This window comes from Oreochromis aureus, linkage group 19 (assembly GCF_013358895.1).
Source record: "Oreochromis aureus strain Israel breed Guangdong linkage group 19, ZZ_aureus, whole genome shotgun sequence".
Taxonomy (NCBI): Eukaryota; Metazoa; Chordata; class Actinopteri; order Cichliformes; family Cichlidae; genus Oreochromis; species Oreochromis aureus.
Window position 1 is genome coordinate 14,233,012 of NC_052960.1, and position 27,520 is coordinate 14,260,531.

Below are 27,520 nucleotides of genomic sequence, written 5' to 3' on the forward strand. Positions count from 1 at the left end.
TTTATAAATAGGAAGTGACGACTAACTTCTGATCCACCCACTAATATTGCATCTCCGCTGTAGAGTTATTTATAGCTCAGCTCCTGTAGGAGGGCTTCTTTGTTGGTGTGTCTGTAATGGTCTGTGTCACTGTGGTGGAATCAACAACAGGTCTGCTTTTCTGCAGTCACTCCTGCAGGCACAATGCACTAAACTCAGCTCACACAAATATTAATTAAGTTAGCTGAAGACTATAAACTCTTCTGGTCACAGCTATTTTCGTACCCATCATTTTTGCTTGTTTTCCATTTTTTGATGGATGTGCGAGGCTTTATAGTTTTCACAGCTATTTACACCCATTTAAAAGCTGGATATAACCAGAAGCAAAGGGGAGACTCCTAGCTCCAGAGAACTCACTGTGCTACTTTATAATTCAGTAGTCTCTGACTTCGGCTGTGTCTAACCTCTGGATTGTCTGCTGCAGTCTTTATTGAAAAAGCTATCTGGCTAGATAAGGATAATTACACTGTCTTGATCCTATTAGCCTGCATGCAACTAGATAGACAGTCTAGATGTGACAATCTTTATGTAAGATGGCTGTATTTCTATTTGCACAAGTGCTCTAGGGGAGAAATTTGGGATACTGAGTTTCCTGAAAACTTTGACCCCAGGCGCCTCCTACATATCCATCAAAGTACTGTGCTAATAAAAGAGTCCGACTTTTGGAAGCTAATCTAATTGAGAGAAAAAAGGTAGATGATAGCCGATGCGGCTCATCCATCTTCCTTCCACCCACTGTCAAACCCATCGGGGCAATTTTGAAGTTATATTCAGATACAGCGGATGAAGAGGAGGGGTGAGGGGGTGGGGCAAGAGAAAAAGTGGGTGGATAAATGCATCTGTAATTGGCCAATGATTCATCATCCGCAGACAGCTATTTTAGTATGTCCTCACTTTTTGTCTGTAATTCGACTGGATGTGTCCGCCCGCTCTCCCATGCCCACAGGAGAGCAGAGATGTATAATATAGAAATAAACTTTTCTTTCCAGCTCTCTCTTCACACACACAAAAGGAGTGACATCATTCTGTCACCGGGAGAAAATGGCATGCTTTCCACTGACATCACTCCACATACTGTTGCCAGGAGACAGGGGAGTCAACATTAGTTACTATGGCGACTGCACTTCACCTTCAAACCTCCTGACCTTTTTGGCTGTCTATGGTAGACTAGAATGTGTGTGTCATGTATGTGTATGTGCGCAAAACGCGCAAGGCAGGACGGTCTTCCATCCTCAGTGTTGTGCAATATGAGCATCCAAGGTCTTGTTGAGTCATCCACTGCAATACAGTAGTTGTTACAGGACATGCAAGATTAAAGGACTGCAGTGGAAAAAAAATGCAATGAATGAAACTGCCGATCACATGACACTGGGGCACCAAAAGCTCCATTACTACTTAAGTTGGGAGTCAATATTTCCTAAACTTTAAAAAAAAAAAAATGATAGGAGACATCAGTGGGTTGATACAGCATATTTATTTAGATATATATCTCTTCATTTAAAAGACTGACTCATAACAGTGTCCACTGCGTTTACCTGAGGACAGTGATTTTTAAGGAGGTCCAGCATCGACAAGGAAATGTAAAAATGAGCAACACAGAACAGCACAGGTGAAAGAGACAGATTTCCAGCTGGTTTGGGAATTTTAAATGGTTTGGATAGAACAAAACAAAAACAAAACACTTATATAGTACCATGTTTGGTAAACTACTAACATGCTGATGATCGAGTTGTTAAAAAAAATATATATCACAGTGACTAGAAACAGCCCCTTTTGACATAAACTCGAGGAGCTTTGGATTTGCACAAACCAAACCAAAAAAAGACCCCATTGTCGACTTTGTTGTGCGCCAGACAGATTAGTACTACAAAAGTGGATTGAAGCCGTCAGCTAGATCACACATTTCACAGTGTTACAGAAACTGCTGTAAACCTTCAAAAATGCTTCGAAATGCTCCTTTACTCACTCAAGTAAAAATGTAATTGGGTTTGAACAGAGAGCAAAGGCAAGGAGAACAAGAGGTGAAACATGCGGCTGAAGAACTGCTTCAATCTTCTTTCAATTTCACTCCTTTTTTGGCACAACTGGAGTCGCTTTCTCAGCTGTCATTTGCTAATTGAGTTTAGCTGGCGCATCAATGCCAGTTCCCTGGAGAGGGATACCAGCAGAGGTGGGCATTACAGGGCTTTTTTGGATTAGGTTGAGTTCAGGGCCAGTTTTCCACTCCAAGTCTGGTTCTCTGTGCCACCCTGCACATTGAGGGGTAACGTTGTCCCAACAGGACATTCTTCCACCCCAGCACCACCCACATCCTGTCTCTACAAGGCGTCTCTTCATCCCCAGAAAGGGCACAAAGCCCATCTGCTTCTACAGTAAGCCAGACTTATCAGTAGGATCTTTAATTTTGATAATAATACAAGTGCTGCCTCAATATAGCTACAGGCAACCCTGCCACTGACATGGGGATCTACTGCTTCCTCACATGACAGACTATTTGCTTTTGATTGCTTTTTTGTTTTTAAAGTTGACGTTTGCTTTTCTCACTGCTGGGTTAACATGGAAAAGCTGCATTGTCATATTGACTTGAGCAATTGAGACATATACAGTGAAACCACCATATAGGCTAAGGATCAAGGGCTAAAAGGGTAATTATACCCACTAAAAGTAAACAGTTTTACTCATATGTGCCTTAATAACTCTCTGGGAATTACATCTGTCCTTTTCTTTCCTTGCTGAACACTTCTAACAGAAGCTGATTGATTTAAATAATCCATCTTATAGTGCTAATATGAATATTAGCAGAAGTCAAGTCATCATACATACACGTTCTGTACTATGGCTCTGCTCCATTCATGATTAAAAAAAAAGATTATTACAGCATACAATAAAATAAATTTCAAAAATATGAATATCTAACAAGTATGACAAATACCAACAGCAGTATTTTCTGACACAGGTTCATACCGAGGTCCCAAACAACAAACCATGATAAACACCTACTACATGAAACGGATAAAAATGGACAAACGGCAAGCTAAATAACAGTGACTATACAAGAAAACTCACAGAAAGGGCAAGTGATACATCATGTCTGATGAATTCCCTAAACCCAACACAGTTTAATATGGTTAACATTCCTTTTCCCCCCCAGAAAGCTAAGCTCTTTCCACTGAAGCCATGCATACCATCGTGGGTGCACTTATTTTTGTCTTTCTAAGGCATGGAGCACTAGGTTCCACAATGGGATCCTTTAGCTCACTGGACTGAACAAGTGTAGACAAATGAGTCCTCAGTCTTTGCTGAGTACATGTGGTAACACGTCATTGTTCATCACAACTGTATTTCCTCACTTCATTTTTCCATCTAGCACTTTATTGTTCTCACTGACATCAGCAGACACTGACTTCCAGTATCGATGGCAGGCCATCTCCAGCATCTCAAGGCCTCCAAAGCGCTTGTGCTGAGCTATGTACACTCCAACCATGATCAGGAAGTAAAGCCTGAAAGGAGCCCAGAGCCACAGGCCAGTGAAACACAGAGCAATGAAGCTGCTCCAATACAGCAGTGAGGCCGCTTTGATCAGAGTAACTCGCAGCTCTGACTTACAGGGTGGCACACGTGCAACGCCATCCCTGTCAAAGGCGCGGGGCTGCCCTGAGTAAAAGTCCCGCAACCGGACCTCCTTCTCGGCCCAGCGCTCCCGACACCAAGATTCTAAGTCAGAGGAAGAGGTGGGAAGTGCAGATACCGGATAGCGCCGGACATGGAAGTGGATCTCACGCGGGAAATGGCCGGATACGAGGTGGCGTTCTGTCTGTGGGATGTTCTTGGGGTAGGCGACTGTAATGTCATGGACGGCATCCAAATTGTCACCTGGGAAAAAAGTAAAAAATAAGCACAATTTAAAATGATCAATGGGAGAATAACACTACTTACTATTTTAAAAAAAGAAAACAGATGAAAGCAAATTCATTTAAAACCGTGAAAAACTCAACTTCCGATCCAGACCCACAAACGGTAAATCTTTTAGACATGAAGACAAGCCACTGCGGGGAGAATTATTATCTCTCCTACAAAACCACACTAGTTCACTGGCCCCGTTACTCAGACACCTCCAATTATCCAGTAACTCGCTGTTTCAAAACTACCGTCATCACTGATCTACAGTGCCCTTGTATACACGGGGGGAACGAAATAGATTACCAAAAGCACAGGATGACACCTGCAAGCGCCTGCTCTCACAGTAAAAATAGAGCTTAGAGGGGCACAGTGGATACGAACAGGGAGAACATGATCAGCATGAGTATGTCAGTCAGTGGCATAAAGAAAGGGAGATGAAAATTGGCTTAGTCTGATGATATCACAGTGTTTCACAACACCTGCTTGGAGAGTCTGTGTCACTGCTGAGCATGCAGGGTCAGTGGGGGTGGGGGGGGGTGAGACAGCAGGACCAGAGATGGTATTTAAGACCTCTGGAGGACTGCCAGGATGAGCTCAGACAGAAATATGAGAATATCGGGTAGCTGTAATGACTGGCAGTGGGATGAAGCATATGTCTGAGACTTTGAAGAATAACAGGTATAATCCCTCCTTGTATGAACAGCGTCAGTGGAATAAGTACAGTCATTGTAGCAGCATGTCATTTTCAGTTGGTTTTAGAGATAAAATATTTCCGTCCTCGTGACAGGCTTTGTGTCCTGGTTATTTTCATGTGAACACATTACACTGTCCGACTGCCAACTATCCTAAACGTGTCTATTACAAGTAAATCAGTCACGTGTTTAATGTAGATCATTTCAGAAGCTGTTAATGTCCTTCAAAGCTGACCTTTTCGTAGTCTGTCCACAATGAAGGTGAATCCTGTGGTGCGGGGATGAAGAACATACTCAAACTTCGGCAGGCTGTTCTGTGCAGCAAACGCGTCGCTCTTTGCCCTTGTATTTTCTGCAGAAGACACACACCGTAAAACTCGAGTAAAAACTCTGTAAAAACATATCATGTTACTCATTCTCTCCAGGATAAATGTTTTTACTGGGATGCAATCAAGACTCTAAGTTTGTATCATATGACTGTTTTAAGAAGAGTGCATAAACCTTTATGTAGGCACAAAAAAAAAAAAAAGGATCGTTTTAAGATGCTAGGAGTATTAGCTGTTTGTATTCATTTTGACTTTGTACTTAAAAACTATTAAACTTAGAGTACCTTTGCAATGAAATTTATACTGTCAGACCAAAATATCATGGACAAGATCAACTGTTGCATATTAGATAGCCTTAATAATAACAACAGCCAAAATCATGGGATACATAATCAAAAAATTCCAGTGTACTATTATAAAAATAGAAGTAACAATAACAACATGGGTTACGGGATATGATTAGATTCATTAATACACCCACTAAAGATAAACATTTATCCATTTATAAAAATCCATGGGGGGGTGAGGACATAAACACAGGAAAGGTGACTATTTATTAGCCAAACATTCCTCGGGAACTTGTTGCTGGAACATGTAAACTATATCATGACTCATAAGTTATATTATGCAACAAGAAGCAAATTCAGACAGAGTACTCAGACAACAGACAGCTCTGTTGATCACACCTGTTCTCTTAAACAAAGCTGTTTGTCATTCCTACACAGTCTCTTACGCATTTCAGTTTTAAAAGCTTTATTAAAAAGTTTGCTCTGACCTTGATCCTTTGGTCTGTATGCCTCTAGGATAAGCAGTGCAAGACTAATGAACTTCCACGTAAGAAGTCAACATACCCTATATATATCCCCTTGTTTCTTGCGTCAAATCAAACCTTGAAGTCTAAGAGGCTTACATGCAAACACACTCACAAGGGTGCAAACATAACACCAACTGTAAAGTAATACTTAGACCCTACTGGCTAATTATGATGTAAGTACATTCAGCTCAACGTGACATCATGATATGTAAATGGAGTTAAGCTTCTCCCAGTAAAGCTACTCAGGACTTTGACTGGCTCAAATGGGATCTGAGGGGCCTTTAGGCACAAGTGTCACTCTTGCTTAGACCGAGAGATCAGAGCATTCTTGCAGAAATGACAGTGACAAGAGATTTAGATATGTCTTATCACTCTGAAATTGTGTTTGCATAACAGTGTCGAGTGCAAAGGCGTGCAAAAGGTGTAGCGCTACGCTGAACTCTGGAAGCTGACTGGTGGGTAACACATTTTGAGAGTAATAACTGAAATATAGACAGACCGCCCCATGAATGAATTAAGCGCTGCAAGGTTTACACTTCACCGGTAAGGTCGGTGCCTTCTGGGAAGAGCAGCAACTGCAAGGGCTCTCTGATGTCACAAAAGTAGTCCAGCATGTTCTCCAAATGCTTCTTGTCCTCCTCCCAACGACGCTGAATGAAGACGAAGCAGGCAACCTGCATTGCCCAACCTGCAAAGCAAATATTAAGTCGTCACATGTCTGCTTATCAAGGTAAACTGGCTAACATCTTAAAGTATGATCTGAACTTGTATAACACTTTGGTGCTCTAACTTTACATCATACTGTTCCTCTTATATTTACATTCAGCCAAGTCAGACTTAATGGTTTTATCTCGTCTTTCAGTAAAAGTAAACCTCTTTGCCCTGCAAAGCATATATTACATTATAGTTTGTGTAAGTGTACACGAGTGTCTTTGTGTGTAGGAAAGGGCAGGGCACCCACTGTATACCCACCAAAGCCAGGAACAGCCTTAAGCGCAGCCTTGAGGCAGATCTTTTCCAGACGAAGGTAGCTGTACCTGAGCAGACAACACCAAAGGAACATCCAGTCGAGGCGGGTACGGTGGTTCATGATAATCACACTCCGCTCTCCGGGAATGAAACCATCACCTGTTATCACCACCTTCACTCCAAATACTAGCTCCAGCAAGGACTGTAAAAGAGAGACAAGGATGGAGGGAGCATAAAAGAACCGAAAGGGAAGCGAGGGTGACAGATAAAGAGGAAACGAGAATGATGACAGAAAAATCATAGAAAGGGAGAAGGCGGAACTAGGAAGAGGTAAGGTAGAAAGAAAAGCAGAAAAGAGAGCCAAAAGAATGAGAAGATAATAAGACATGGTTCTGATTGGATATTATTGCCATTGTTCATGATCATATAACCAATCACAGGTGATTTTAGATGGCACCACCTTATGTTTCATCTGATAACGAGCAGGTATGTTCGAAATGTCACATTAATACATAGAAATTAGAGTTCTGCAGTGTGCAAATTGTTGATTCTTTTCTAAGAAAATAAGTACGATCATCAATTGTTGTAGTCATCATAATACACAAGACCTCTGCCGTGTTCTCAGGCATAATTGGAATAAATGAAGTGTAGTTTTGACAAATTAAGAGATAAGGCACATTTTCATCAGCCTAAGCACAGGTAACTTAAGACCATCTGTCGCACACAGAAGCAGGTTAAGTAAAGGGTAAGCTGGTGTACGCACCACAGGTAGGGTGAGCCAGGTAGCCACAATTCGATCAGTGAGCCAGCGGTACCAAGCAGGAGACAACAACATGAGGGGTAAAACTGGCCCCAGCATGAAGACGCTCCCGAAGAAACTACCCAAAAACAGGGTCACCACAAAGTACAGGCCCCGCACTGACACAGCCATCTGCAAGAGATGAACAAGACAAGATTAGCTGAGTACAAGTCCATTCAGAATAAACATAACAGTTTTAAAGAAACACTGTTTTATTAAGTGGGTGGATGATGACAGTCACTGTATTCCAGACTTGGATCTCTGCTATGGAAAGAAGCTAAGAAGGAGAACATCGATAATATGAAACAAATGTGGTCTTTAGCGGTCTCGCCAAAAGCAAAGATTGCAGTTCTATTGCTCTTTTAATATATTTGCCCACAAACAGTGGAAAATCCAGGGCAGACATTCCTAGGGTGGAATGTAAATAGGGGAACCTTTTGTTCTGTGGGTGACAGACTGTGGGTGCACAGTCACTAAATCACGTTTTGTTGTGGTTTTGGAATTATTCACTGAATGTACTGGTGGAGAAACCTTTTGTTATTCTTAATAAAATGGCTTTGTTGAATGAAGATCTTAAACTATCACTCAAGTATAATCAGGAACAGAATAAGCTTCATTGCCATTTCCAAAATTAAAATATTGTAACAGGAACTTGGATGTAATCAATATGGCAATATATGGAGTGTTAAGCCACTGAAAGCAAAAAAGCCTGGAAAGTGATACTCTTACATTTAAAGTCTCAACTGATTAGGAATGCTAGGTATGTTTTTACTGCATCGGGTGTGTGCTTAGGCTCACTGTCATGCTTAATAATGAAGCTATTGCTAGTCAGATGTTTTCCAGATGGTGCTGTATAATGGACGATGGAAAACCTGACAGTCCTTTTCAGTGTTCATAATCCCATCAGTTTTGTCAAGATACCCAAACCATGACAGAGCCTCCACCATGTTTAACAGATGGCTGTAGCTGCTTGCTGTTGTACCTCTCTCCTTAACCTCCAAACTGATGACTATTTGAACTAAGGTGCCATAAGATCGATTGCCACTGATTTTTCCAGTGATTGCTAGTGATCTTTGGTTCAGTCCACTGAGACTATTTCTGATGAGGCAAACACTGGATGTTAAATGGACTGGTTCTTATATAGTACTTTTCTGCTCTTTTCTACTCTAGCACTCAAAGCACTTTATACAACATGCCTTATTCAATTCATACAAGCACTTTTTTTTTACAGCTATGTGCCCTTCTATTTAACATAACTTGAACCTGGTATTCAATACCTATAGCACTTCGTATTGTCTCCATCCTGTCTTTGTTTATTGTACAGTTAGTATTGTATCCAAATTTAGCAAGTTATTTATTTGTAATTCCTAATTTTCTCTATCTCTTGGAGATATATCTTTTATAGTCTTATAAATGCACCATGGGGGGCTTGGGGTGAAACAGCATTTCGGTATGCTGTATACTGTGTTGTATTGACAATAAAGTTCTTGAATCTTGAACATTCCTACTCTGATGAATGAATCTGGGGGCAATTTGGGGTTCCGCATCTTGCCCGAGCGTAATTAAGTCCCTTTCACATCTGAGGTCCCCATATGCATGTAAACCTGTGTCATAAAGTTCGTTGAACTTGGATATGCACAGAATGTACTTTTCTTCCATGTTTGAACCACCAATCTTCTGATTAGTAGATGATCTGCTCAATGAAATGAGTGAAAAAGTAGCCAATTTCCAAAGTAAAGAACCTAAAGACTGTTTTCAGAGGTGTGAAGTAATGAGTACAAATACTTCCTTACTTTACTTAGAATTTTTAGGTATCTGTACTTTATTTGAGCAGTTATTTTTCTGACAACTTTTTACTTTTACTCCTATATTTTTAAACAAATATCTTTACTTTCTACTCCCTACATTTCAGGACAGGCTCCTTGTTTTTGGTTTAAAATTTAAGGGGAGTTATTATTTCATGTCATTGCAGGTCTTCAAACAGCAAACTCATTTGAACCTAAACAGTAAAACATGAAAGCCAATCCTATTTGTGTATTAATCACCAGGGGACATTGCATAAAAAGGGATCAAAGAGGCAAAACTGGGTGCTATAGTCAGGGGGTTAAAGTGGGCCCGGAATGAGTGCAGATGTCCATAATTTTTTTTTGCAGTTGTGGTACGTCAGCATTTAGCTAGCCCCAAGAAAGAAGAATGAGTATAAAGGGAGTAACTTTTTTTTTTTTTTTAAACGGGGCAGGTAATTTCAGATGCAAAATTTCTATCAGCTTAACAAACATCGGCAAACACACAAACTGTTTCTGTGCAGTTTGTCACAGTATGCCTGCTACCTAAAAGCTACAGCTGCTATATTTCACAGGGGAGAGAATGAGAACTAAAACTACTCAGAGATGGAGAAAGACAGGACAGGAGAGGAAGAAGAGAGATTATATTTAAAGGTAATAACTGCTCATGATAGTTGATCAACTGGAAATTTAAAGCTTACATGCAAGTCCTGATTTTTTTTATGTCAGATGTTATCTGTACATGTGAAACAATGATTTTTCATATTGTGAAGCGTTCTACAAAACAAACTGAGGTATGCTAAGTTTGTGTTATTCAAAAGCTGCATGAAAATATTCTGCAGGTTAGTGCAGGATAAACAATTTAGATTTGCCGTACTGTGATGGATTTAGGCAAAGAACTGTGTGTGACTAGTGCACAGTGGCTGTGGTGCTCAAGTTTAGCACAGATGACCCTGAAGTTAAGCTGATGATGCTTAGATTCATTCACTCAATTCCACCTTCATACAGTCTAGTATAAAAATAACATGCACAATATACGGTCATCACAGAGGATGCCAAGAGAACTCATGAGATATGTGCTTATATCTTGTTGAATTCAGTTGTGCAAATCCACAAAAAGGAGCAAACCTCAGAGCTGCAGTGGCCCAGATCACCTAATCACAGCCTGCACATTAAGAAAATCTGCTGGAGTTATTACTATTTTCCCCACATTGAGCCACTACAACTGATTTTAGGGTTCCCCCATGTGCCAAATCCCACTTTAACCCCTAACTGTACTCATTTTCCTGTTTAAAGGTAAAGTCACCCTCTAGAATGTAAACAGCAGAAAACAGAGAAATGTATTTATTTTCCTCCAATTGTTTGCTCATATTCTACATAACTGATTCAAACTGAGTGCATTCACTAGAATTAAAATTTAGACTGAAATAAAGTTTCATCTACCAATATTATTTTATTATTGCATTAATATAGCACAAGGTTCAGTTAGCTCTGCACAAAAATAGTTGGTAGAATGTCCTCCAGAGAGCTAATTTTTACTTTCTTGCTTTGAGTACACTTCAGAACTTCTACCTTTTCACTTGTTGAATAAGTACTAATAAGCAAGCTTTTACTGGAGAATATTTTTAATACCAATATCTATACTTCCACATAAGTACAGAATGTCTGTACTTTTGCCACATCTGACTACTTTAGAAATTACAAGGAGGACTGGTTACTTGGAAACAAAATATCAAGAAATGACAAGTGGCTGCAAATTCTCCACAATACTGTACATGTACTGGAAGACAGGGACACTTACTCATTTGTGTGTGTGAGCTGAAAAAAAAAGAAGCAAGACTAAAAACTTCACAATGGAAATTACAAAAACCACTAGCACCTTAAGCTTCGGCTGTTATTGAACCTTTGAGCCACTGACCCTACTACTCAGAGGCACTAAAAACGTCACATGGTGATAAACTCATGGAAAAATTGGTTGAACCACACTTAAACTTTATTGTATTGTAAAATTTTTCCTCCGCTTATCAGATTCAGGGTCTCAAGTGAGGGTGGGGTGAGGAGTGTGGGTAGAACCTATCCTAGTTACCATAAGACAAGAGGTGGGGTACACCATAGATGGCTCTCCAGTCTGCTGCATGGCTTACAAAGACAGACACACAATCATTCACCATTGTCTTTGGATTGTCAGGGGAAGTTGGAGTACCCGGTGAGAACCCATGTAGGCACGAGGAGAACATTTGTAGGCCGCTAATGAACCTTTGACCCACTAACCCTGCTACCGGGAAGCATTAAAACATTACATGATAATGAACTAATGGAAAATTTGATAAACCACACTTACATTTTATTGTGTTAGGAAAATTATCCTTGGAAGTCATTATAAGCCCATGTACAAACTGTCATTCACATGGTTGCAAACAAAACTGAAACCTGATGCAGTATGTACTTTGTAATGGTGTCAAATCACAACAAAACGCTCAAGAACAATCGCATCACTCTAACGAAAGGTAAAAGGGACTTAATTCAGCCCTTGTCTTCTCAGAGATATGAGAGGTAAACATGTCAGCTTCCAATGGTAATTGAAAGTTGAATGTGCTTCGAACTTTCACACAGGTGTTTTCACTTAGTCTGCCTGATTACACCCCTTCTCAAGATCAGATGCTTGACTGCCATCTTCCTCCCTCTCCTGTTCATTTTGTTCCACCTGATTTGTTGCACCTTCTTATGCTGCATTAATGGCACATCGGAAGTGGAAAGTTAGAAAATGTAATCAGGAATCTTGTTGGATTTAACTGATTTATGTAATTTCTTGGCTGCCTCCTGGTTTGCTTTTTTGCCATTTTATGAATAACAACCCCCATCACTTAACTGAAGAAACAGATGAGCTAATAAGGCTTGTTTGTTTGATTTTTTTCCCTGGGGAGAGATAACAGTGGATTCCCAGTGTCCACTGAATGCAGCATTAGTACCAAGACTGGAGACCTCCATGTATTTCTTAGTATGGTTCCTCCAAAGCCTGGGAAAAGGCTAAATAAGCCTGAAATTTTTTAAACACCTTTTATTGCACAAGGCATTCACATAACAATTCAATATTTATTTAGGAAAAAAAAAAAAAACACCTTTCAAAAAAAAAAGACAAAGTGTAGACCAGTGTCTTTTGATCAATCAAATACAAAATAGTTGGTTAATTTAAGATGAACTAAACCCGTCTTACAAAAGCTTCTAGGGTGATCTATTCACACAGCCAGTGTGATCATGATGAAAGCAAGCATTATACCAGTTTGCTGCTAAAAATAAATGTCATGGCCAAACTGGATTGCTGGTACTATCCCTTCTGATACTACTTCAACTAATCTGAATAGATAAACACAAAACAACAGTTCATTATTGATCTGTCAGGCAGTCATAGTGAAGGAGCAACACTGTGTCATGTCAGTCCTTAAGTATACAGTTTACATATTGTTGTGACTTGTGAGGCTCATTCTCCTTATCTTGCAGCCAGAGATGCAGAGATTACATTTACAAAACAGCTGGCCTGAAAAGAAAATCTACACAGTGATCTGAGGTCTCTGCACATTTTTTTCAGGAGATAAACAACAAGATATCAAGCCTCAAAACAGTGTGCTTTCTATTTTTTTCAGAGTAGCTGGCACTAGCTTTATACCTATTGTTTTGTTGTAAACGGATCAAAAAATGTAAAAAAAAAAAGAAAAGAAAAAAGGAAGAACAGCAAAGTAGAAGCTATACAATCTTGTACACAGTCCATGCGTATCTTAACAGTAGGGCTGCGCAATTAATCACATTTAATCTCAGAAGATGCTGGCTTCTCACAATTAAAGGAACATGATTGAGTGCCACTGAAAATGTGTGTCCCGCCAATAGAAAGTAAAAGCAAATCAAGTGGTCGCTACATTAACATGCCTGCGTGAGCCAATCACAGCTGTTCCCTGCACTGTGTAGCTTCAGGTTTCCTGGACTAGATGGGCTTAGTAAAAGTGCATTAAAAGAGAGATACATAAGAAAATTCAAATGTGTGGCACAGCAGGAGGCAAAGAGCTTTTCCCTCGAATTGAATCGTCATTTGCTGTTCGGAAATTTGCAGATTTAGGGTAAGTGATGTTAACTAGGAACAAATTATATGCAAAGAGTGCTGTAGAGTTGTGTCTGCACCGCAAAACCACACAAGTAACTTATTCACCCACCTGAAAACAAAGCACAAACTGCGGTATAATTAATGCAGGCAGGTCAAGAAAAACACTGCTCAACTCAAACTTCCATAAAAGTGAGCAATGATGCAGTGAAATCACCAACGCAGTCGCATTTGGGCAAAGATACAAGGGTCAACCAAACACGGGGCGTAACGATGGCTTCAGGAAAAGGTTTAACATACTGGTCAAAAGATGCGGGCCATCTTTTGATTGAAAGTGCCTCGCGTAGCTGTGGCAAGACCATATTACACTCCATAGGAGGGTGCACACAATTATTTTTCTAAAGTGGAAATACCAGTGCCGTATCTAAAACACTACTGGGGAAATATAGAGGGATCTCACGGCTGTCAAGCACTTTGCTATTAGTTTTATTCAGATCAGGTACAATGAATGAAGGGAAAGACTATTTTATGCACTTCACTTGGTGCAATTTTTAAAAAGATATATTTTTTTCTTCTAACAAATGTGCTGAATTAAGGTATATAAGGAAAAGCTATTTTATTTTACTGAAAAAAGCTTTTGTGCCAATAAATATAAAAATAATTACATTTGTAATATTTATTTTGTAGACGAGAACTATCAGACTGCAATGAAGATAACATAAACAAGTCTGACTAATTTAGTGAAAAGAGTTAGAAATGTTTTTGTATTGCTGATCAGACAGAGCCTGTCATTTTCCACCACACCCCGAGGTTTTGGTGGAAACCAATACAAGGTACAGTCACATAGATACTGTGAGATTATCTTTACTGATATTTGCATGATTTCAGACTGAGTCAGTGGACAGAAATCTAACCAGAAAACATTCCAAGAGATCACTTGTGATCATCTCCACGCAAGCCTTGCTCATCTCAAACAAGCCTATTGAAGTTGGGCAAGTTGAGACATTACGCACTTTCCTGTATTAGTAGTTTTTACCTACTAAAACTGCACGTAAGCAAGTAACCTAAGAGTCAAATATTTTGATGTGCTACACCTTTGCATGCTTGGCAGCAAACCTGATTTGATGCTCAATGAGAAAAAGCCATGCCACATGATTTGCGTATATTACAGAGAAGGGCGTGGAAACCCTTATAATCTGTAATACTTACTAGTTTTAAAGTTAAGCCCTAAAGCTGGTCAATTACTATTAAGAAGATGAAGGTTTAAATGGAGAGGCACAGCAAGTCCCTTGCTGACGCTGGCATCTCTGAGCTCGTGCTACTGGGAGCAATTTTCTCCAGCAGGTGTTTTCCTCTCTTATGTGAACTTCAGCTCTCACCTTTACACCTCAATTACTGTTATGACTGTACAGGCTTCTGGTTCAGACTACCTTCCCCAACACTTTCATCATCCTGCCCTTGTTGACACCTTCTGCGGCATCATGACAGAGCAGGTCTCATGGCATCAACCAAAGTGGCAGAAGGTGCATTTAAGCAATCCAAGAGTGTTTGTGCATGATTATGTTGGCATTTAGGGTTTAAGGGTTGCTGGTTTTAACAACGGAAAATGTGAAGCATGAGAGGGCTGAGGACAACAAGCTTGCTCAGCACAATTGCCACAATTAGGCTACGTCCCTTTCCACTCACACACACGCACACACAAATAAAGCACACACCCTTGGGTGGCTGCTGAAACAACTAGACAAGGCTATTCATACATGCAGTAAAAAGGCCTGACACACCTGGAGCCAGGGATGTGAAAACTGAGTGGAATTATGAAAATTAAATTGTTAAATAAACATGTTTTTCTTCCGCTTGGCCCCATATACACATGGGGCCTGGTAACACTATTTGTGCAAGGCATCCAGGGAAACTTGTTTTCATACTCCAGGGCCAGCAGGGCTTGTGAGTTTGATTTATTCCTGTCTACTTGGTTGGTTTAACATTTATTTAATCACCATAGTAATGATCCTGAAATAATTTCCCAAAACACACACACACAAAGCACAACATACTTTTCAAGTTTGAAATTTCTGGCACTCATTTTACATTCCTAGCATCGAGCTAAGACCAGACATCCCAACAGAGCAAATCACAGTGAACAGGTCAAGCATGTCGAGGCTAAACAATGAGCTTAAGTGGTGTGTGTTTGTGTTAAGAGACAGAGACAGAAAGAGGAGGAATGAAAGGGGTAATGGTAATGATTTAAGTGCAGGTACTGATTTAGAAAACTCAATGAGTAACTTGGCAAGATTAAACATGTCAAGAAGTTAGGAAACTGATTTAATTTCTTTATCTTGCAATTTCAGAAACCGGTTTCTGAACGTTTCACTGACTTCTACTGAAATTCATTTGCATCATTGTGAAATCTGGACCAAAATATTCACTCTAAGGGCAGAAAAAGAAAGTAGCAAGGGGAGATAATAAACATAAAATCAATACACAGGATACATGTGTTGTATCAGAAATGCGACAAAAGCTCCTGGAAAAACAAAATTGACTATAGAAGGCTTAATAGAGGAAGCTGGTGGCTGTTGTCAAAGAGGATGTGATGGAAAATCTGGTTTAAACTTTAGTGACAAAACCATTTTTTTGTCAATCAACTTCCACATTCTTTGCAAGCATACTTCCTGCACACAGGTGAGGAAGACATTAAGTAGTCCTGCTCGCTTCTCTTTTTTGTGCCCACTTGGCTCCTGTCCTCCCCATCTTTCTTTGGCACCACGTGTAAGAGGTGTGGCAAGCAGCTTGCAACATTATGCCACATTGTAAATTAACTGCACTATTTTGTACATGCAAAAAAACAAAACAAAAACAGAAATAAATTTAAAATACAAGGCTACAAAAGTGTTTTCCAAACAGGTAATCAAAGAAAACAGAGTTGCTTCCACAAACACTAAACTATTCAGGCCGAAGTATAAATTTATTTAATCACAACTCTGGTCGAGCAGATTTGAGAGAAAGTTAGAAAGGAGAGGCTGAAATGGTTTGGGCTTGTGTAGAGAAGGGATAGTGGATATATTGGACAAAGGATGTTGAATAAGGAGCTGCCAGACAGAAGGAAAAGAGGAGGACCACAGAGAAGAATCTGAGAATGAGATGGTTAGGTTGACAGGGAGGCAGATAATGAAGCAGGTGACCCCTAAAGGGAAGGGATTGACTGAGATGCAAGAACCAAAGGCAAGGAAAGGGAACAGGGATGGACAAAGTGATAATTTACCATTTTACTACTGGGATTCTTTCTCTTGTACTGTAACTAATTTTACTTGGTGATTTCAAATGTGAAAACCTGATGTTCTAAGCATTTAGGAAGTAAGTCTGGTCCTAAGAAGAATGTAGTCAGAATTAAGGAAGGTGTTTTTGTTGCTCCTGAAATTGGTGAAATGATGCTTGACAATGAGTTCAGAAGCCAAATGAATCAGCAGCATGGGAAGCCTTTGTGCAGGTTGTCCATAATTTTCTTGGCAATCACAGAGCAGAGAATTGTGCTCAGCTTATGGATAACATGCTAAAGGCATTTCAGCTAATGACTGCCGAACGTCACTTTAGATGCACTTCTTACGTTCTTATCTTGACTTTTTCCCCCACCAAATCAGCGATGAGCATGGATGAAAGATTTAATCGAGAAATAAACTGATATCAGGGAAAATTCAATCCTAGCATAATGGGCGACTACTGTTGGTTCTTGCTAAGTCAAGCGCAAAAGCAAATGTATTAAACATTTTTTAACATGTTTAATTTTGAGCTAAATTGACAGAAATTTGCTTTAGCGTCTGTCTGGTGTTGTGTTCTGGTTTATTATCAGAGTACGCACATTAAAACTATTTTGTAGGGGAAATGTTTGAAATTTCAGATATTGTGTTGCTATATTGATATTCAAAAGTGTCAAAACATCAGTGATGTGTATCTCAAAAACCTGACGCAAGTTGGTTGTACTTCTGAAATCAGTGTAAAAAACAAGAACAAAAAAACAGATAAAAAGCAGGTGTGAGGTGCCCAATAGCAAACAAAAAAAAGTTTTTTGTAGAGCAGTGTTATTAATAACTATAGCAACTATCTCATGTTAAGCAAGTCTTTGTTTTAGATAAGGAGAAAGCTCAATCGCCTCAGATTAAATCTACGTATATGCTGGTTTGTTTTGAAATGATAGAAATGTATTAACCCCTAAGGCTGCCTGAAAGGGAAACTGATATGCAGTTACTTTGGGTACCTGTGTTTCCAAACTACGATATCTCTTAACTAATATCATCCAAGAGCAACTCACAGCAATTCACGTCACCTTTAAAGCAACAATAAAAGTAACTAATGTACCATCTATCGTACCATACTTTTTCCACTATTCCAGGGTGGGGCGAGTAAGGAAGGAGTAAGTAAGGAAGAAAGAAAGCCCTGATTAGCCTAGATTTAAGTTTCAGCTGAGAATTGTGCCATATTTTATCTGTAAATAATAATGTTGCTACGTAAATATTGACCTAGCAGCAGCCTTTAATGCAAATAATCCACGAGGAGATACTGCAGAGTCAAATGGATTGGCTAATAGAGAAGCTAATGTTTACATTCTGACAGTGTGTGCTCTATTACGGTGAACACATTATTAGGTAGGGGTAACCATACAAGCATCATTTGCACCACTTTGCCTTAAGCTGATGTTTTCCACAAACTGCCTTTATAATCTCTTGGCTACAGAACAGCTGATCTCCCAACGTACACGCTGACTGCTACATTTATTAAACGAGAAGCTACCTTGAGGTAAACTACTAGACTTTTAATGTTGATGGCTAATGCATCGAGTTTTGTGAAAAACATACAATTTTAACATACCCACCTTTCGTGCTTATCCTTCACAATCAACGATCGATGCGGGTGTGCTAGTCACGTTAGCTCCGGTAATTCCAAACGCTGGGTTGCGACATACTAGCAGCTAGCTAACTAGCAAACATTAGCAAGAGGAGCTCCGCCAGAACACGAGAGCTGGCGCCGGTAAAACACCGGCTGAAACTGCCTCGCACACGCTTTGTTTTGTGAAGTATTTGTTGCTCTAACCACGGAACCGAGGCAGCTTCGCTTTACACGAAAGCATTTACTCACTATTAAAACACAAACTTGCAGCATCAGCCTTAACGTTTAGCTAGCTGAAGCCGACCTCTCAACTTGTTACCTCTCACCTGTCTTTACAGACAGGAGTCGACAGGGGGTGCTGTTTGCACAGGATAGCTTCATTGAGAAAATGACGGTCTCAAAACCGCAGACCTGTGCCATGTGGAGCAGGTTTTGCCAAGGAGAGCCCTCATAGAGAACGCAGCGTAGATTTCGCAAGCTGATAGTGACTTTCACTGACACATTTCTTATATTTTTAGCAGCAGTCGAACTAGTTTGCACCTTTGAAGTCGTAGGATGTGCAAAAAGAAAGTAGTTGACAATAGAGAAAAATCCAGCTAACAGGTACTTAAGTACTTTTTGTGCACAGTATGGTTTTATGCATTTTTACGCTTATGCATCATATAATTTCAGCACTATTATGGTTTAATTAATGAAAATGTCTGAAAGGCTTTTTTTTGCTACTTGCATAGGGTGAGCTGCTTCAGCTATTTTATAGAAAAGCATTCAATGCATATTTAAAACATTTTGTTCATTGTCTGTTGTACAGGTCCTCATCATAATGCACTGAGAGGTCAGTGCATCATTAACAAAGCAGCAGTCACAGGCAACAAAGGGTAAGAACAGATCATTTTAAAGTAAACAGTTGGAGCAGAAATAACCAACGGAAAACATAAAAAAACCCCTGTGTTTTGATTTCACTAATCAAAACACAATTCCTTTAAACATTAAAACTGGTTAGCAATAAACAGGGAAAGTACAGAGTACACTCAGAAGTTCAATCATTTCAGGCTCTTGGTTGAAGTTGGACTAGACTTTCTTTCAGGATGTGCAACCTTCGCAGTGGCCTAAATTTCTTTAAATTGAAGCAATGTTCGTTGAACAGATATGTTTCCATAGGTAACTGCCTTTGTGCACATTAAATCTCTCTCTCGTCAGAGCTTAAAATCTTTTTACTCATGTTAAATTGTTCTTCAGCAGGATTCCTGTTAGTCATATATCAGACGTCATCCAGGTATTGATGATATACATCTCAAGTCCTCCAACGCAGCCTTTTAAAGTAGTGTAAATCTTTGCATATGTCATTTGTTTCTTTTACCCACAGTTATGGGCTGTTCTACTAATACAAATTACCTCAGCATTGAGGGATGTGTGTGCACAGAGCGGTCGATGCGTCTTAGTGTGTCAGAGCATGCACACGGCAGCCTACTCTGTGTGCTCGCTCGCGAGTGCACGCATGGGGAGTGAGGTAGAGATGGACTGACAGACAGCGTAAAAGAGAGAGTGCACTTAGTTAAACTCAAGACTTTTCCATGACTTGCTCCCTGTGGCATGCACTCTATCTGAGAGACTAATTGAACTGCATGGCTTTATCAGTATAAACTTTTCAAGGGTCAGCTCCATCACTTCAGAAGACGATGGAAAAACGTTGTGTTTTTTCAGACTGGTGGCAGCTCACCTTCGAATAAAAAGCGGCAGCTCCACAAGATTGATGACGGTTGTTTTAAGAAAATTTAGCAAAAGAATTTTGCTCATTTTCTCCCAATCATATTCCCTAAGAGAATTCCTCTTATCGGAGAGCTCAAGTATTTTTAATCCATGGAAAAGTTAAAACACAAACACTTGTTTGCTGATAAAAGACAACTTGGGAGGTAAGTGTAGTTAGTGTAAATCACCTTCTTTTTTTCTTTTTACAGTGAAAGTTATGACCAAACTGACTGATAGCGCTCGACATGAGCAACAACACTGATTTAAGTTAAACATGCCTTTCCCCTTACATAAGTCCATGTGGGAGAGAGAGAGAGTGACTTTTTAGGCATAGTATGCTGTGTTTTGGTTTATTTTAAATAGAATCTATTGATAGCCCTTTAATGAGGTTTTACTGGAAAGAAAAAAAACCCCATTTGGTTTGTTTTTTTATATAACATTCTTGCCTCTGATGACCTATTGCGTTTTTTTGTTTTTTCAGAGGGGATGGTTAGATCTAAATCCTCTTCCCTTTCGCTTCTCTTCCTCTACAAACCGACATGTCTCAGCTTTACATCTGTAACAAGGCACACACAACGCTGTCACTCCATTTTTATTTTCTGTCTGTTTAACTCCATGTCCCCGTCTCTCTGTCCTCACTTTTTCCACTCTGATCTCTACGGAATAGCAGCAGCCTGCACACTCAGAAATTAAAGTACAGAAATGTACCTATAGGGGTACAATGGCTTGTCACTGGGGTGGTACCCTCTAAGGTACCGTTCTGTACCCTAAACTGTGGGTACTGATTTGTACCCTTGTAATTTGTACCTTTTACACGTCAAACCTGTACTTTAAAGGACAAAGTTGTACCCTTAGTATAAAGTACAAAAAGAACCCTTAAAAGGAGTACAAAAATGTCTTTCTAAAGGTTCAGTATCTACACACAGATTTCCTATATTTTTCCTCTCAAGATTTGAAAATTGAAGATACAAAGTCAAAAATACTTGTCACATTTATTACCTTCTTAAATACAGACTGTTATCAACAGAGTATGTGTCATAAGCTGCAACATCAATTTCCTGTCCAGGTTTTAGCAACGTCCATTCACTATCAACTCTAACACTGTATGAATGAAAATGGTTGTCATATAACAGAGGAATGAGAATTTTTCCACAAAAGACCCACATTGTGTCAATATTAAATATGTACTTAATTTGCCAGAACAGAGGAATCTTCTCTGAATGCAGTACATCAATGACAAACACATCTCTTACACAGTATTTGACACTGTTCACAATTACTTCTGACACACGCTGGAAAGCTTTCTTAGGTCTTAGCACTATCAACTTCAGAAAAGCCACAATAGACTGTCAGTGCTTGTTGCAGTTCCAGTGGTAATGACAAAATGGTGTAGTCACACTTTTTCCAAAAACATTTTCAAATTCACCAAGTAAACTTTTGTTAGAAAACTCCCAGCACTGTCTGAACTGATGTCTGTTGCTCAAAGTTGTAGCAATGTTCATAAAATTTCTACAATTGCGGGACAACGCTTTGAAATACTGGTGCTTACTTTCAAATCTCATACACCATAACAAACGAGAGGGCCGAACATTTCAATCAGTCTTGCATAGTGGATTAAATAATGACACTTTGGTGTAACAGAAGAACAGCAGTCACTGAGTCCACAAGTTATATCAAAATTGGCATCATGGGAATGAATAAGTCCTATGTGCTGAATAAGCTTTATCAAACTAAAGGTTCTTCTGCCACATTTGGAGCACTGATATGGCTGAGGCATGGTGGTCAATACAGAAGATTTATTTGTCTGGTGACTGTGATTAGCAGAGGCCAGTCCTCACCCTCATCTATTTTCACAATGTACTTTTGGAGAAAATCAGGGTGTTCTTCAGATGTTTTGGGTAAGCAAGGTTGAAGACAAAATACAAGCAGAAAGAAGAGATGATTCCTTCAAAAATACACGAGGTTCTGCACACTTCACTGCCATCCAACTTCACAATGTTTGAGCGCTTCTGGAGAACACTGGTTTCCAGTCTTCATGAAGTAGCTGAACAGTTGGATAGGGGTTTTAGGATGAACCTTTGAAGTCAAAAGAGAAGGTAGAGGAAAGCAATATCTTAGTCTCTTAACAAAAGATACATTTGTTTTCCTTTTATATAGACTAAATATTTTAATACACACACCTCTCCAAGTATGACAAAGAGATCCAGTTTCTCCTTGAAGACGTATGGCAGGAATAAAAGTGCAGCCCTTGTGTCAAGATCTGCCAAAAACAAAACAAAAAACCCCACAATATCACCCATGCATTTTATCTGGCATTTCCAGTTACCTATAAAAATTATATAAAATGGAAGCCTTGAAGTTAAAAAAAAAGCAAAATACCTGGTAGGTCATCAGTGAGAGCCTCCTCTCTTGCATCAAGGTAGAGCTGGTAGAGTGGGGTTTTCCTCGTGTAAGGTCAATCACCTTGCTGCAACACATGAGAGCCCTTCACGAAATCGCTGGCTTACATTACCCGTTGTTGGTTGGATCCACCCGAGTTCGTTGCACAGCTACAGTAAAAAAATTCATTTTCAGTACAAAATAACAGTGTATGAAAATGAAATAATCTAAAGTTGATATTAATTATGTATGGTGCTGCATAATTATTTTTTATAGAATTTAACAACAATACTGTAAGAAGTTACATGAACATACAAAAAGGAAAGAGGGACAGATGAAGAAAGCAAGGTCAAGGGCAAATAAAATTTACTACTATAAACATGTTAAATGTGACAGCTATTTCCAAGTTCAATTCAGCTTTCTGACTTACACCAGTAGGCATCCCTAAGAAGGGGTACTTCTTCAACGCATCCTCCACAGGCATACCATCTGCAATTTCTTTTTGCCGCCAAGCAAACGTTTGCTGCATACGGTTATGAACCACCATGGTATCTGGTTGCATCTTCTGATATTGGCACTGTAAGACCTTTAAGTGGGCGTCTATGGATAATAAATCTCTCCTTGGACGCATGGTCCCTTGAAAGAAAGCAAGAGTGAGAAGAGAAAGTCAAAACAGATTAGAAACCCAACATAAGACTAAATATACAATTAGAGCTGACACGATCTGTGCATCACAAAGAACTTGTATCGGTTAAAGTTAACCGATACCATGAACCAATATTTAAAATATGGAAACTCTGAAATAATTTCACATAAAATCTTAATTGTTAACTTGAAATTTTAGTTTTGAGTCATATTTAAAAAAATTTTTTATTTTTTTAATCTAGTTCACCCTCTTTTAGCGCCTTCCAATTAATAATTTTTGTGAGGTAGAAGTATTAGCACTGGTACTTTGTATTAGCAAGTGCTCTAATCCAAGTATTGGTATTGTTTCGGTTTGAAAAAGGGGTACAGTTGCATCCCTAATCCTTAGTTTTAGATGTAATAACAGATGCAAGAACATTTTATAGCTCAAGATGTCCCTCACACCAACCTGACAAACATTTCTCTGACTTGTTCGCTGACATTTATTAGGCTGCCCTCTCCTTGTAGAACCAAACTTCTCCTTACAACGCCTCACTGCCTCACTGTCGACTAGTGGTGCCCGCTCTGATTTGAATTTACGCCTCAAAGACATATGCCATGTGTGCTTGTTGAACAGAAACATAAGTTACTGTAAAACAATCTACACAAAATACACCCAACAAAGAATCAGTAAACATACTTCATACAAACCTACTGAGAGGCTACAGATTGTCTTACTAACAAAACAAGATCGAAAAAGCTTCACTTTTACTTTGTAATCTTGAAGGAACCTTGTGCAAATTTTAAATTTAACTTACATAACCATTTCCCTCACGATCCTTGAGGAAAGGATACTTCATTACCAGCGTCTTCACAGCTTGCACATATTCAGAATTTGTGGGATACCTGTAATATCAGAAGAAACATAAGTGTTAGAGCAACTGCTGACAAACAAACTTTATCAAGTGTCAGTTATTGTTTCTTAGTAATGTAGCGTTTATTTTCAATATGACAGATTCAGCTTTTTCTAAAGCAACAAGCTAACATTACCCTGATTAACTTACATAGTATACTGTGCCACAGCTTCATATAGAACTCTGATTATTGTGTGTCTGTCCCTTGATTTTTATGGCACGGTTCTTTGTTGTCCAGTTTTAGTTGCAGATTTTTGGGAAATCTTGGAATTTCAAAAGAGGCTGGCAGTCTCAAAGTATTTTCATTGCTGTGAAAACAGTTAAGTGTTTGATTTATTGCATGAATTGAAGTATAAAACACTACAGTAACAATACATATGGTAGAAACAATGATCATATTAACTAAATCCTAAAAGTGCATAACGGCCAACATGTATGCTTCAGACACACTAACTTCATTATAAATAAGAAAATACCTTATTGAAGTTGATCGGCAGATGGTTGCCAGTCTTCTGGAGAGACAGTCTGTAGAGTCAGCGTCACTGAAGATTCCTTCATCCTTGACACAAATTGGTTGAATTTAACCTGCTTTTTGAAGGATCCTTGAAAAGGTATGCAACCATAGTCTCAGTAAGACCGCAGTCAACTGTGTCACCATCAACCTCATTGTCTGCAAGATAAATGGTAGTACAAACTCTAAATTCCATGTAAGGATATTTATCACCACATTTTTACATGGGTAAAACCGTATATCACACACATTAAAACCTTTTGTACAACTTCTTTCAGTTCAAAGAAATATTCATTAAAAAAAAAAATCAGTAAATTAAATAAAATAAACCAAATTTTTAGAGTGAATCCTCTCGATATGCAAAGTTTTCATTTTTAAATTTAGATGTTTGTTTGGGACTACTGGACACAGGAGAGCAGAGTCTGAGCATGCTTTTGTGCCCTTTCAAGTTTGGAAGAAAAAAAACTAGAATGCTGTAATTTGTTAATATTCACTACTAAGGTGACTCCTTTCTCCAGATTTCCGACAGTTTCTGCCGTCTGTTCTTTCAGACCGATTACTTATAGCGATAACACCCGCAGGACTGTATTACAAGCTGAGATTACATGCTGAAAAAGTTCCCACATTGCTTAAAACGCGACTATCAAACCCCAGCTGCGACACCCTTTGTTATATTTTTAAACAAATGCGGCGCCAAGATATTTCCTTTAAACGTTATATTCAGCCGCCCATGTGTGTTGATGGCCTTGGAATGGATGTAAAACGTGATTTTATTAAACCATTAATACACTAACGGTAAACTGCATTCAGCTACCAGGGAATCAAATTTACGCCGCTTCCGCTGCGCAGGGGTTACTGAACCCATAGACTGTGGCGAACCACATACAAGTTCAAACTTATACAAATACTATGTGTACACATTTTCATTTTCAGAACTGTGACCTCAACTTTACACATGAAACGTTTGTAAAACGTTTGTAAAAAGACATAATTTGAGCTAAGAGAGTGTCGAAACTAGCTAAATTGCTAATATACGTTAAGCTAGGCTAAACCAATAATTAGTAATTACGCTACATTTTTCTTTAAATAAAACTTACCTCTGAAACGCTGAGCTTCAGCTTCGTGACATCTAAGCCCCACTCTTGTATTTTTGTTAAGAGTTCCTCGGTTGAAAGTGAACAGAGCACACCAGGACTTGCAAGTTCGTAATCCATCTCCGTCCGTTGATAAAACAAAATGGCACCTGCTGCATTTACAGAAAGTTCTAGAATCCACCAGCTATTCGTTGAGTTTCTTCTTCTACTTTTGTTTGATGTTGTGAGGATGGGCTCAACTCGCACTCAGAGTTCAATAAGGGTGCTTTTTTTGCAATTCATCCAAATAGTTATACTTTAAAAAAATCACTCTTAAAAAAAAATGTTTAAATGCGTTTTACTTTTTTTTCTTTCAAATAAATTCATTGTTCTTAAAGCAGCTTAAAAAATAAGGGGGTTCAGGGAATACAAAACAACAACAGCAATGAAAATAATAAAAATAAAATAAAACACTAAAATATATGCTTAAATCAATACAGTTGCAAATAAATTACTGTCAAAAAGAATTAAAAAAAAAAAAAAAAACCTCTAATCAAAAAGAGCTTAATCAACCTGTACTTTATCTTTTGAAAGAAAGGGTACAAATAAGTACTTTTCACAATTAAGGAACATGTATGTACCTTTCAGACGCTAAAAAAGGTACAGATAGTTACCCCGAGGTCCAATATTTGTCCTTAGACTGTCTTAATGTCATTTTTGTACCTTGGGGCACAGTAATGTACCCCTTCCGTACCCCTATTTCTGACTGTGTGTGGCTTAGCACATTAACGCACAAAACTCCGACACAAAGTGGACGCCAGCGGTCTTGTATTGATCAAAGCTTTAAAAGCTTTAAACTGAGATGCACCTTGCATCACTGTTAAACAGAGAGCTCAGTCCCGGGGTGCTCTGACTCATCAGTCCTCTGGGCTTTTAGCTGTGTATCCAACTGTTGCATTATGTCTTGTCTGATGACTTTCATAGAGCGGATTTGTAGAGTTGCGCATGCTTGAGTCCGGTTATCTTTGCAGGGATGCAGGATTTGTTTCAAATAGCAATTTATGGTGTTTTGTTCCCGATTGGTTTATCACATGTATCAGCGGTGTAGTGTCATTTGGAAAGTACATTGGTTACATTTTATTGGGCAATAATGGCGCTGAACAAAATCACAGGTGTCACTTTTACTATGGTTGCATTTTACCTTATCTCACTGAGCCTTATTTAGATTGGCCACCAAGAGAGATGAAAGGTCTTTGACCTATGATTTAGCAATGTCAAGGCGCAGGTGTCATTATGCTCTCCCTCCTCATCATCCTTCATTTTACCCCCCTGACTCCTTCACCTTTTAATCCCCCCTTCTTGTTCGCATCCCTCTCCATGTATCTTATTCTAACTCTTCCCTTGCTAACAGTGCCAGATATGTGTCTACGCTTGGTAGGCCGACTCCAGACAGGTTATAAATAACTATCTGAGTTTTTGCTTCATGTCCTGAGAGCTCTACTTTCTTCTCACACTTGAGGAACCATGGGAAAAGAATCTTTCCCTTACGCACATGGCGCTCATAATAACAGACACAGTTGTACATAAAACCGTCAAGCCCCTGCACCCCTTTGCAAGCTTAGCACAAACACAGAGGCACAGTTATGCATGAACACAAAGAATAAAACTCAGTGGCTTACAGAGTAAGGTTGCAGCGCTAAAATAGCAAGGGAACTGTTTATAATGAAACAAAACCTGAAGTGTGGGAATGCAGAGAGCATTTCTACTGTTGTGTAAGTATGGGAATGTTGTTGGAACAACAGAATGGAATAAAAGTACGGGATAGCGAAAGAACAAGAAAACAATCAAAGTGGAGCAAAAAGGGAAAAATCTAAAGGGGCGCTAGGGCATAAAGGGTAAGCATTTTGTTTAATGGTATGTTTTAGGAAATAAAAAGGGGTTCTTGTGAGTTTATGCGCAGAGGAGTGATAGTGAAGCAGTGT

At 39.2% G+C, this 27,520-nt stretch overlaps 1 protein-coding gene and 3 long non-coding RNA genes across 5 annotated transcripts in view; 1 reads left to right on the forward strand and 3 right to left on the reverse strand.

Annotated features, from left to right (window-relative positions):
- Positions 1-1,494: 1,494 nt before the first annotated feature.
- On the reverse strand, positions 1,495-18,621 carry lclat1 (lysocardiolipin acyltransferase 1). 2 transcript variants are annotated; one of them, XM_031747141.2, is made up of 6 exons: positions 18,278-18,621; positions 7,504-7,671; positions 6,744-6,942; positions 6,313-6,459; positions 4,867-4,983; positions 1,495-3,912 (listed from the first exon to the last, which is right to left on the reverse strand). In XM_031747141.2, exons 2-6 carry the CDS (start codon positions 7,669-7,671, stop codon positions 3,386-3,388), a joined length of 1,158 nt encoding a protein of 385 aa, XP_031603001.1. In that variant the 5' UTR covers positions 18,278-18,621; the 3' UTR covers positions 1,495-3,385. The 2 variants fall into 2 exon arrangements, with proteins under 2 accessions (XP_031603001.1, XP_031603003.1); XM_031747143.2 differs by having other exon boundaries at positions 18,274-18,621.
- LOC120434786 overlaps positions 18,139-27,520 on the forward strand; it is a 25,622-nt gene continuing 16,240 nt past the window's right edge. The window contains exons 1-2 of the long non-coding RNA XR_005609353.1: positions 18,139-18,201; positions 19,100-19,166. This is a non-coding gene — a long non-coding RNA (uncharacterized LOC120434786). The remainder of the gene's footprint in view (positions 18,202-19,099; positions 19,167-27,520) is intronic.
- Positions 22,097-22,483, reverse strand: LOC120434784. The gene is made up of 3 exons (XR_005609351.1): positions 22,417-22,483; positions 22,218-22,297; positions 22,097-22,113 (listed from the first exon to the last, which is right to left on the reverse strand). It is a non-coding gene; the product is annotated as an uncharacterized LOC120434784 (long non-coding RNA).
- Positions 22,508-24,444, reverse strand: LOC120434785. The gene is made up of 5 exons (XR_005609352.1): positions 24,431-24,444; positions 24,105-24,262; positions 23,859-23,946; positions 22,847-23,052; positions 22,508-22,586 (listed from the first exon to the last, which is right to left on the reverse strand). It is a non-coding gene; the product is annotated as an uncharacterized LOC120434785 (long non-coding RNA).

Coding starts and splice junctions, on each gene's coding strand:
- lclat1 (XM_031747141.2), bottom strand. CDS start 7,671: ATGGCTGTGTCAGTGCGGGGCCTGTACTTTGTGGTGACCCTGTTTTTG. Junction 6,943..7,503: donor CCTGGCTCACCCTACCTGTG/GTGCGTACACCA, acceptor TCTCTTTTACAG/TCCTTGCTGGAGCTAGTATT. Junction 6,460..6,743: donor TAAGGCTGTTCCTGGCTTTG/GTGGGTATACAG, acceptor TTTGCTTTGCAG/GTTGGGCAATGCAGGTTGCC.